General features: G+C 36.7%; 1 protein-coding gene across 1 annotated transcript; it reads right to left on the bottom strand.

Annotated features, from left to right (window-relative positions):
* Window positions 1-644: 644 nt before the first annotated feature.
* On the bottom strand, window positions 645-11,956 carry GLS (glutaminase). The gene is made up of 7 exons (XM_017629788.1): window positions 11,892-11,956; window positions 5,601-5,840; window positions 5,181-5,438; window positions 4,261-4,376; window positions 3,891-4,171; window positions 1,456-2,202; window positions 645-1,311 (listed from the first exon to the last, which is right to left on the bottom strand). The coding sequence occupies exons 1-7, from the start codon at window positions 11,939-11,941 to the stop codon at window positions 1,180-1,182; spliced, it is 1,824 nt and encodes a 607-aa protein (XP_017485277.1). The 5' UTR covers window positions 11,942-11,956; the 3' UTR covers window positions 645-1,179.
* Between the last annotated feature and the right edge of the window lie 536 nt (window positions 11,957-12,492).

Genomic DNA, 12,492 nt, shown 5'->3' with positions numbered 1-12,492 from the left:
CTCACGAGTATTGAAAGTTTCGAAGATTGTGCAAACTGATGGGAGAAAATGCAGAGGGATGCATGCTTTTTCACTCAAATTTCGAGTGCTTTGACAGACTGTCCAATAGCATGACAAAATGTGCTTGTATTAGTGAAAAGTCGGCTAAAGTTTCCTATAAATTATAGTTAAAAATATTTACCGTTATGTCTGATAAATTAAAAAATAATTATTCAGTTATGCGATTACATATATAGAACTCAAAGAGTTTCTGCGCTGAAGTAAAGATAGTGCTCATATAAAAACAAGGGATCAAAAAGAAAAAGAAAAAACGCAGTTCAAGCGATTATTGGCTTTTGAAGAAAAAAAACGGACAAATTGATTACGCAAAAACCGCACTCAATCACCTAGCAACATAAATATTATAACAATTAATTGAAAAAACTACTTAAAAGCCCAACCTAACGATTGACACATTGCATACACACCTACATATGACGAGTAAAAAAGACAATAATATTTGACTTGCAGCAGCTAAACCGAAGTAAAATTAAAAAAATAAATAAAACAAAAAGAAAATAAAAAAACAATTATTAGCTTTTTTTTTAATACAGAAATTTCACCGTTCTATGCATGCGTTACTTCAGCAAACCTTTTCACTCTTCTTTTAAGCGCCTAAAATAATATGAGTGAAATCACACGAATTTGTCTCAGTATTTCACTCAGTAACACAATCTATATGCTTATAATGAACTATTAAAGCAAATCATAAAATATGGTAAGTATGTTTGTGTTTATGTAAATACTCAAGTGTCAATATCAATAGTGGTGCAATGTAGTATGCCAGAGCAACTGCTTAAGTATTTAAAACAACAAATTTCGTAGGTATGAGATGCCTGGTACCTAAAACTACTGCTAGAGCACTAAACTATAAATAAGTATTCATGTAAATAAATGAAAATAAGCCGAAAAAGCTACATAGGAATACATAATTATATCTTCTTATGCTCGTTGCAGGGAAGAGCTGCTTCGTGTTCAGAAACTCTGTTTTTTTTTGGTATATGGTGAAATGAAGGAGATTCTCCAGGAATCGTTTAAGTCATCATTGTCTTGAGATTATGTGATGGATGGATGTGCATGTGTATCAATGTGTGTATATTTAATGATGTTAGGCGCCTTGCTGTGCGGCATATAGCGAATTTAGAGACCGGGTTTAGTACTGTCACCGACACCGCTGCTGCTGCTGCTGCTGCCCGCATCCGAGGGTATAGGACTAGCTGTGGCGCTGCGATCATAGTCAGAACTTATGCTATCATTAGAAGTAATAATTTCCTAAAAATAGCACAACAACAAAGAACAAACCAATTTGAAAACAAATGCACTACGTAAGCACTCGAAAAATGCAAAGCCAATAATATACAGCAAATTTAAAAACTTTGACAGCACATACATCTTCCTTCAACAACTCAAACTCACCTCATCTGCGTCGGTATTCTTAACAATCGCCTCTGGTATGTGCACCCCTGCCTCTTCAGCCTTTTCTGCCCATTCTTTCAAGTAATCAACTATAGCATGATGACCGAAATTCTCCGCTTCATCAATGGGCAAATTACCCCAACGATCCTTTGGATTATGTGGCACCTGACAGTGCTCCAATAAAAATTTCACACAGTCCAAATGACCTTCGGAGGCGGCTAAATGTAGCGCCGTTCTGCCATCATAGTCGGCCAACGTGATATCCATGCCGGAGAGGCGATGACGCCGTAATGCTGTCACATCACCGCTGGCCGCCGAGAATAGCAGATTGACAATTGACAGTCCTTTAGTCTCGTAACGATGTTTACGTGGATCCTTCTTATCCGACGCATGCTTCAGGTTATCGTAGCGATGGAAATTGAAGACGCTAACTAACTCTTCACAAAATTGCACACCACGCACACTATTTCCAAGCTTATCAAGTGGCGGTGACCATGTAAAAATGCCCATGACATTCGGTATGACTAACATCATGCCGCCGGAGACACCAGATTTAGCGGGTAGACCCACTTTGAAGGCGAATTGGCCGGAGTAGTCATAAGTGCCGCACGAATGCATTATGGAAAGCACATCTCGTACAACTTCGGGACGTAGTACCTTCTCCTCGGTGGTAGGACAAATGCCACCGTTCGCGAGGGTAGCGGCGATCACGGACATTGACTCGCAGGTCGTCTCCATCGAGCAGCACTGTAGAAGAGAGATTTTATTGAGGGATTGTTGTAAATATTATTGAAAAAATCCTCAAAACCAACTCGGAAATTTCAGTTTTTTAAGAACTGTAATAAATTTCAATAGCTTAAAAGCACTAAATGATTAAGGTTGGTACCTAAAAATATACAACGCCTACTTAGAAACATTGCATATTTTTAGGCCCATATGTTAGTCATTTGGAGATTTTTACCGAAAGAAATTGCGGACTATAGTAGAATCTCATTGCATATCGATATTTTTGTTTTTTTTTTTTTAACAACAAAAATAAAAACGTTGTTTCATATTTCAAAGGGACATATCGCTAGCTTAGAGTGAAAAGTTGTTAAGTCCACTTTTTATGAAAACTCATATTTTGATATAGGAGGCTAGAGAAATTGAATACGCATCGTTTCGAAAATTATAAAGGTACTTGTTTTATTTTTTCCTCTTCATAAGCAAAAAAGGAAAACTTGCTAAGACCAAAAGAAGCACCGCAAATCCGATAAGGCCAAAATAATACGACATATTTTAATAAATATAATAATATATTTTTAAAATGGGACTTAGCAACTTTTCTTTCTAAGCTAGCGATATTAGTTTTTAATTTTCTGTGGACTAGTGGTTCTTTGTAAAAAGATTTTGTTTGAAAATACCCCTAGTCAAGTTTTTTGCCGAACAATTATTTAGAACATTTTAACCCTTTAATGATCTCCCAAATGTCATTTTCGAGACTTTCTAAAATAGGGCACCAAACTACTTTTTATAAAATGTTATAAAAAAAAAATGCAGGTAAGCTGAATGCATCTATCGGAGCAGTTTGCTTATGAATGTTAAAAATAATGCCGCTGACGCACATTTTGGGGTACGTATCTGAAATGTGCACTTAAGCATAAAAGCAGCAAAAAAAATATACTCTATTCTATAATATCGTCTTCTCTTGTAAACATGAATATTTCTATTCGAACTTGTTCGCTTCTTTTGCATTCTGAAATATTGATATGGAGATACTAAACATTTCATGCCTTTTTCAGATTAAAGGAAATCGATGAGCTTAATGAAGAAGCCTGATGAGGAGATGTGGTTATTTCCTTACAACTTCTACCTTTGTAAATTATTATTGTTTTCCACAAACATAAATAACAGCCCCAAGCTCAGTAGAACTGTTGACTAAAAAAACGAAACTATAAAACTGCAAGCTCGAGTTAAACGCTAAAAACCTAAAATTTGTCTACCTATCTATCTACGACACGGCATTAATTTCAGTACGCTATTGGCCAGCAGCACATAAAAGTGGCGACAATATGAAGCCATTGATCGATTTTAATACGATTTCGTACAAGGGGATTTTGGGCTCGTTGATTACGAATCTCAATTCAGATTTGGAAAATTCAAAATTACGGATGAATTAAAAAAAAGTTTACATTTTTATGAAATTGTATATAAAGGGGTTTATGGGGTAGCTGAAGTCAGATTTGGAATATTCAAAATGGCGGGCCCCATATGAAATTTGATAATGAATGAGTAATGGATAAAACGAAATAGGCGGGGCCTAGTTGTACTGCTACAACAACCCGAGCTAACAAGATTTAAAGGTTGACCACTCAGTTTACTAAATTAATTTTACGAATATTTATTCCTAACTATCAGTAAAATATATGTAGATACATATGCTTCTCCAGCCTTACCTGGAAATAAAAGTCCATCACTTCCTTGAGATTCGTACGCTTTGGATAGCATTTATTCTCGCGCATATAAAAGCCCAAAGCATAGTTGCGATCGGCAGCTTCTCGTTCCGACAGGAACACTGCATTATTGAAACCAATATTTTCACCACCTGACAAACGTTTGAACCACTGCAGTGTGTAGTCGAACTTTTCAGCTGCTGTCATATCTGGCTTAATTAAAGCCTGCAGCAATGAGCAGGTCAGTATGGCGCCCGCATTGATCATAGGGTTGTGCGGCTTGTCTAAAGTGGAATAAACAAAAACAGAACAATAAAATAAATTTACGCGCCATTTCACATTTATGCTTAACAATTTCCTGCTTCACACTTACTATTATGATCCAGCACCAATTCATTGAAATTGCGACCACTTGGCTCTTGGCCCACATACGAATGCACCACCTTCGGTCCCAGCTTCTCCAAGGCAATGGCGTACGTCAACGGTTTGCTGTAATCATAAATTGTGCAGTGATTTAAATCGATTGAAATAGTTACGAACCTTTACATTGTTTTACACATTTGCAATGTAAGAAACAAACAAATAACACAAAATGAGTGAGTATTATTGGTGGTTGAACGAAGGTGAGATAGGTGATGCAACGTCAAGAGCGACGGCGATGGCGACGACGACGACGACCGCGACGATGACAAAGGCTGTGGGGCAATCAANCGAAGGTGAGATAGGTGATGCAACGTCAAGAGCGACGGCGATGGCGACGATGACGACGACCGCGACGATGACAAAGGCAATCAGCAGAAACTTCAAGCCAACGTCACTAAAACCGCTCATGTTACGCCGAGTAGATGGACAAGAACAAAGAAAACCGCTGCCCATTAGACAACCGTAACGAAATGATTTTCCGACTTGAATTCGGTCTTTGCTCAAAAGCTAACGACAAGGCGAGCGGATAACAGCGACAAATGCGACAAGGCAAAAGTTGCTCTGAAAGAAGTTTAATTAGTTTGGGAAATATTTGCAAGAGAGTATTCATGACTGTGTACGTGAGTAGGTCAGTGAATGTAGTCAACGCTTTTCGCTGACCACCATCCAGTGCAGGGAAGTCCCAGCCGCGCGCGAAATCTCGCCTGTTTGAATGCGCCACGAATGATGACCGCATGCCAATTTGAACGAGTATGTATCAATGAACCGGTTGTTTGTATGAGCACCAATGAACGTCACGTGAATGAGTGCTTCACGCTCAGCATTTTTCTTTAGCTTTGTTGACATTATGCACAGACAAGCGATATTTACCTGCAACTCTGCAAAGTGAACGGTATATCCACATCGCCAATAGAGAAACGCTGACCATCGATCGTACAGATGCTCACACCCCACGAATCGGAGCTGTAGCGCGCCAATTGCGGTATGTAATTGGCAACAGCACCATCGGTATTCGTCTTGCATTTCCAATAGATATCCTCGACATCCTTGACGAAGCTCACGAAATCCGGTATGATGAACTGTTGTCGGAACGCCTTGGCAATCAAGACGATATTCTGCGCGACGACACTGCAAAGGCGAGAGAAAGGAGTATGAAAAAGGCGAAATTAAACTCAGAAAAAAAACTTATTNCGATATTCTGCGCGACGACACTGCAAAGGCGAGAGAAAGGAGTATGAAAAGGCCGAAATGGAACTCAGAAAAAAAACTATATTTTTGGTCATAACTTACGCTTTAAAGGTTTCACGATTCAGGTTCTGAGTTTCAGCTGACGAGCCGGTTTCATAATTGGACAGCTTGTGCACCTTCTTCAAGTTCTCCATCAATTCGCGTATGCGTGGGTCGCTGCGCCTGATGCCGGTCGTCTTGAGTGCGGCCAGAAATTTGCCCATCGAGATGAGTCCAGTCTCCTCATTGTAAAACATATCGAAGAGTACATCCTCGGCATTGCGTTGTTCTTGCTCCCGATGGCTGTTTGTATGTTTTATGTAGTGGCAGAGTTGGGGAAAAATTTGCAAAAAAACAAAATTAATTAATTAGCAACTTGTGGCTAAGTAATTATGAACTATACTACTTTTCGGGCATTAGTTAATAACTTTGTGTTAAAAGCTAGCAAAATGGAAAGCTGTTAGTTGGTACGCGTTGACACATTAGCACAAGCTGGTTGGTANATACTACTTTTCGGGCATTAGTTAATAACTTTGTGTTAAAAGCTAGCAAAGTGGAAAGCTGTTAGTTGGTACGCGTTGTCACACTAGCACAAGCTGGTCTGTATGTGTAAAACATGCACACCTACATACAAGCGAATGCTCTTGCACAGACGTACGTTTACAAATCGAGATGGTGAAATTTTCTAGAGATCTTTTAAATGTACGATGTGTACATACCAGATAGCGGAAAGAAAAAATCCAAAGACTACTTCAAAACTCAGGCGCAAAATCAACTAACTCAACATAGTGTCCATTTAACTAAGTATGCTTGAGTAAAGAGCAGAGAGATGGGAAAATACATGAATGAACATTTATGCATATTTAGATAACTTATGTAAACTACATATGCATGTATGTATCTAAGTACTTATGCACTTAAGTAAGTGCCATTCGAAGGTAGCTAAGATATCGTAGTGACAATATGCACTCAATGTAGTTGCACACATGAGTATATGTACGCATGCTTGCTTGTTTGTTTTATTAAGTCACCTATGACTAACGGTTAGAAAAATTTGCAAAAATTGCCATACAATTTAATACTATGCTAATCTAATGAATGTCTGAATGAAGGTGGTAATAGGCGTGTAAAGATGCATATCGGTACGTATCTACTAGTAGGTATGCATTCACTCCGCACGCTTTATATGTATGTATGTAAATTAGGGTGCGTCACCCTGTAAAGAAAACAAAATAAAATTTTCCATCGCACATAAGGCAAAAGTTACAATTTAGCTGGACAAAAATCTAAAATTGCAATGATATTTAATAACTAAAGAAATACGTATGAACGTTCCTTAATGTTTGACTAACTAAGGCACAGTATGGGCAGGTTTCGGCAACTCAACTTAACCTAATTTAGCCATTTTTTGGACTTAAGTCAAAAGTTAGCCTACTTTTTATTCAGCTTATTCTTGACTAAGTCCAAATAACTGGCAAAACTAAGTTAAGTTGAGTTGCAGAAACCAGCCCTATTAGTTATGGAGCAACATTTTGCAATATGTTAATAGAGTACGCGCAACTTGCCGAATGCATATCGTGCACACAGGCACCTCAATCAGCCATACGCGGTAGCTCTGTATTAATTATAGTAGGTATGTGTGGATGTAACTTTTTAAAATGATTTTTATATTAAAGAAGGGCTATTTACAAGTAAGTTTTTATTTTTTCAATAGTTTACGTATAACAGTTTTAAAAACTAGAAAATAATTATTCCGTAGATGATAAAAAACAGTGCCCCGGAGTACCCTGGATTTGATTTTTATAAAAATATTCTTTGATTCGTTTAGAAAACCCTCAAAAAAATTCATGTGTCCATTTGAACCACTTTAGGAGTAATTGCATTTTGTTTACAGCTACCAAGTAATATATTCGCCTCACGTGATTGACAAATAAAAACTATAAACATTCAAAAGCAAAACTATGAATCTCCAAATTTTTACTTTCCTACGAAACCCCCATGTTGTACAAGATCAACCAGCACAATATTTTTCTGTTACTATTACTTATTTCTTGTAAATATCAAAATGTAAATATCATGTTTCATAACAAATAATAAAACCATTTTTCGCAGGGGTCAGTAAATTTATATTTTTATCAATCCTGTCATTTTTGCTTAAATTGTTTTAAACCACATATAATATTAATTTCCCACACCCCAAATCAATTTTATTAGTTAGTTATTTTTATCCAGCTAAATCGACACTTTTGCCTAGCGTGCATCGAGAATTTAAAATTTATATTGTATGACTTCCGCTAAAATATTTTGGATAAATATTAAAATTTGCATGAAATGGTCCAATTTGAAAATACCTCCAAAAATCTATTTTTTATAAAAACTAGTTTATAAAAATATTTTATTCCAAAAAGAGTTAAAATAAAAAGCCTGCATACAAATTTTATCAATTTTATCAACGGAATTAAAATAATGAGATTTTTTGTAGATCTTTTCAAAACGGGCTAGCGCACGTAAATTTTAATACTTTTCCAAAATATTTTGGCGGAAGTCTTAAAATATGTACGATAAGTTTTACAATTCCGGTGGAAAACCGCATATGTTTGTTTTTTTTTTTTGTGATGCACTCTAATGTATGTACATTGCGGTGGTCCAAAAATCCGTGTAAAAAAGTGAAAGTCGAAATTTTAATGCACTCTCCACTAGGATTGTTCTAAATATACAAAAAAAAAACTATACCCCTTCTTTTTTAATTTGACACCAAAAAATATTTAGAGGTCGCTCAAAACGCTCAAAGTTATCTATGTAATTTATATGGGAAAAAATAGTTTTCGTGGAAATGGTATAGAATTCTTTAAAATCAATATTTTTTGATCAGAAAACTCTCTTTCTCTTCAGGAAACTTCAAATAACAATACCATATCGTTTATTTAAACATTTTTTAATAGTAACTATTTGTTACAGGATCTCTAAAGACCCCAAAAATTCAATGGAGGGACTCATAAAAAATCGAAACAGAATTTTCTTATAGAAAAATATTCTTTTTCAAGATTTCTATATCATTTATATGAAAATGTTTTTTCTCTTCTATAAAATATATGCAACCACTAAATCAATTTTTAAAACAAAAAAACGGGTATACTTTTTTCGGTAGAGAACAATCTAAGGAGGTGAGAGCATTAAAGTTACGACTTTACTTTTTGTGGACCACCCTAATGATCATACGAGTATAATAACATGGAAAATTATCTACTACATGCCTTTTATGAGCCTTGTATTTGTACTACATCGAGCCCTAACCGCCAAAATAACGTAAGCGACACGTTGTTTTGGCGGTTAGGGCTCGACATAACATTTTGAAAAAATTCTGATGAGTTTGCTGCAGATTGAGTTACATGCTTGCAAGAATTACTTAGAAGATCGAATAAAATTTAATGTTAGATTCAGAAGAAATGCGGGTCTTCATTGAAACTTCGCTTCAATGTACAAATTTTGTAAGTACCTTCATTTTTCAAATACTAGTTGGGGTTTCGGGGAAGGCGTCAACTTATGGTCATTTGGCTGCTAACTTTCATTCTCAATATGCTCGTAACTGTAGATGTTGAATCTGTCTATTTATATAGAACACATACGGCGGCCGCTTTACCCGAATGGTTAGTGGTCAGTATTACCTCGCCGTTGGACCAAGGTTTGATCCCCGTTTAAAGCAAAATCCCAAAAAAAACAGACATTTTATATAACAAGTTCATTTCTTATAAAGTCCTTTTGCCATTCGGAGGCGGTGTAACAACAACAAGACCCATACTAATTGGAACAGGAGCTTTTCACCGAGCTTCTTAGAAAAAAGTGTAAGCGCCAAAAGACGGCACGAATACCTCAACTCTTACATATATATTAGCACTGCCACGAAGAGGTCTATTATTCCCTCAACCACTTCACCGTATATCATCCAACCCCAGAACTCCAAGAAATTTGATGAGGTCCAGTAGTCAGCGATTGTATAATTTCAACACTTGGACAAAGTTCACCTCGATACCTCACTCGTCTCCTTGCCTCCGCCTCGCACTCGCGAGGCAGTTGAAATGGAGTCTCTTCGAATGAATCACAAAAGCGGCATAGGTCGTTTGACCATATCCCCAGCTTATGCAGGTGGCTTCTCAGTCCACACTGACCTGTCGGCATACCTGTTAATATCTTTAGCCTTTCTTTGGGAAGGTTTATAATCGCCCTTGTAAGATTGTGGCTTCCCAGAAAGCATTTAGCCCGGCGTAGTGTTAAGTCAGTGCTGTTCTCTAAGTATGTTCCGGCCCTATGGAAGACGACGCGGCCGCCATTCGATAATTCCTGCGTGGGTTAATCTCTACACACAGACTAATCGCATAGACCTCAACCTAGATATGCTCGAATATACTCCTACGGGCAACGAGAGCCCCATCCTTGGTCCATAGATGCTTATACCAATGCCTTGAGGAGTTTTGGAGCCTTCTGTATACTATTGCTGAGAGCTAACCTTAATGAAAAACTCTACCTTGAATTTCCTCTCAAAGACTACTTAGTTGGGCTTTTCATCATACGTGACTATTGGTCTAACTATCTTGGTTTACATCCATCTCAGGATTTTAGGACTACATCCCCGCTTGCCTACGTGACCTTGGAAGTGATCGCTTCAACATGTGTCTTCCACAGAAGTTTTGAATACCGGATGAAACCCAGGTACTTAACCTCAGCGGTGAATTTAACGGCGACCCCTTTGAAAGTAGTATTGCTCATACCTGTAATTGTTAATTTCATAGAAAATGAGGGGTTAAGGTTGATCTTCAGACCCATTCCCAAACACCAACCTCTTGCTAAGTTTAGTCCCCCTTAAACTATGTCACAGAGAGTACTCAATAACTTCCCTACAGCAACACAATGTCACCTGCATAACCCTGACAGCAAATGTCAGTTTCAAGTGAAAGTCTGAAGGAGTTCCTCAACTAAGCTCCACAAGAGGGGTGATAACACTTCTCCCTGCGGACATCCACTTGTTGTTTGAAGCTATGCCACGCTGTCCTCGATGTCGGTTTCATCTCTTATATAGTCGGGCCCTAATGCTTTAGGAACCAATATGGGGCCTGAAAAATTCTATGACAACCAACTTCAGATCTGTCTTTGGGTCTTAATAGTATGTTGGTAAGAATGGAGAAATCGGCCTTTGATGACTATGAATTTATATGAATAGTTTTAATTATATATGTGAATGTAAAATTTATCAAATTTCACTTTTTCAAACATTGGTAGAAGCCCAATAAGGGGGTGTCCTATAAAAAATTTACATTTTCATACTTTTAAGGATCACCATAGTATATATACATATGTACTTTAATTTACTGAAATTTGGCAGGAAGGCTCTTACTAGAGTATAATCAAAATTTAAGAGCAAATAATAAGACGGGAAACTTATAACATAAGCAAAATAACAGACAGACATTACGGGTCTTCACACCGAGCTCGTTGCTTCGTTAGTTGGCAGTTGCGTATATCTTTTTTTTTTTGTAAAACTAACGAATCCAACTAAAGCGCCTAAGCGCCATGTGATAAAGCGTCACGATGGAAAGCTTCTCAATTTGATCGGTAGAAGGCAAAATAACAAATAGTTGTTTAACATTCGAATTTAGTTGAAAATGATGGCGCGAAGTAACATACAATAAAAAGGTTATGTTTAAGACATTAATTGGAAAAGGAAATTTCTCTAAATCATGTGCTGCGAAAGATCATTACCAAACTAACGGAAATAAGTCATAAAGATCGTTTACAGAAAAAAATAAATTGTAGAACGGCCAACCAACGAACCGCCAAACTTGGTGTGAAGACCCCAATTGATGCTAATTTGTCTTTTTAAATGTAGCTAGAACCACAGTGTACACGTAGAACGATGTCGAACACATAATATGTATGTACAGCAACTTAAAAAAAAAATATTCACTCAAAAGTTATAAAACAAATACCAAACTTTCAAAAACTACATAAAATGCCGCTCACTGGAGCAATAGAGGTATTCTCGAAGTCTTGCATCGATTGTACGTATTTCATGTTAAAAACCGGTTTTCCAGTGGGACAACTGTGCAAACCGTGCAATCCGTGCACCATGCAAGGGGCTTGCAAGACTTCGGGAATATCCTAAATATATAACTAATGCAACAACAACGATAATAGATCAAAATTTCAATGTAACGGAATTGAGTAACTGGTTTAAATGTTTTTTGGCAATGCATCAGATATGTATGTATGTATGGTATGAATATAAGTAGTGAATAAAAACGAATGTACTAAGAAGAAAATTTTGGAAGCAATTTTTTTTCAAATTTGAATTTTACTCACGGTCGCATCGATAAGAAACGCTTCTGTAGACTACACCAAAGCGAATTCATAGTGATTGGAAAAGACAAAAAAAAAACAAAGTACATACAAATATGTTTCAGTATTATAAACATTTGATGGCAGACAATATAAACAAATTAAAGCAATTAATTTGAATGCTATTGGTTTGCCTGTTTGTCTCTATGTACTACACATACATATGTATGTGTTTGTATGAGTATTAGCTGATTGATAATGATTTTTTTTTTTTTTGTAGCGAAGAGTATGTAAAAATATATATGTATGAATTGCTTGACAACAATTAAATTAGCAACAATTTATGTATGTAAAATAAAGAAAATACACATATTTTAAGATTCAAAAAAAAACGTTTCAAATCTCTGAATAACATCTTACTGATTTATAGCAAAATGTGCTGATTTTGAAACACTCTTATAAATTAAATACAGATGTGGGCAGTATATGTATGTATGTATGTATATGCATTTACGGCGCGTGCCAAAAGATGAGACTGGGCCCTGCGAAATTGTCAGCCGACGCGTTTACATAGACAACAACACTGTGCGACAAAATGTATGGGAAAAGTTTAAATAAACACTTA

Source organism: Rhagoletis zephyria, unplaced genomic scaffold (genome assembly GCF_001687245.7).
Source record: "Rhagoletis zephyria isolate East Lansing unplaced genomic scaffold, Rhagoletis_zephyria_1.1 Rzeph_scaffold_07079, whole genome shotgun sequence".
NCBI lineage: Eukaryota > Metazoa > Arthropoda > Insecta > Diptera > Tephritidae > Rhagoletis > Rhagoletis zephyria.
The sequence above is the reverse complement of the archived record's forward strand: the minus strand, read 5'-3'. Positions and strand labels throughout refer to the sequence as shown.

What these genes read in the sequence shown, in the direction of transcription:
- GLS (XM_017629788.1), bottom strand. Translation starts at nt 11,941, where the DNA reads ATGAATTCGCTTTGGTGTAGTCTACAGAAGCGTTTCTTATCGATGCGA. An exon ending in AATCGTGAAACCTTTAAAGC is followed by an intron (nt 5,439 to 5,600) that starts GTAAGTTATGAC and finishes TCGCCTTTGCAG; the next exon opens with TGTCGTCGCGCAGAATATCG. An exon ending in TTCACTTTGCAGAGTTGCAG is followed by an intron (nt 4,377 to 5,180) that starts GTAAATATCGCT and finishes TTATGATTACAG; the next exon opens with CAAACCGTTGACGTACGCCA.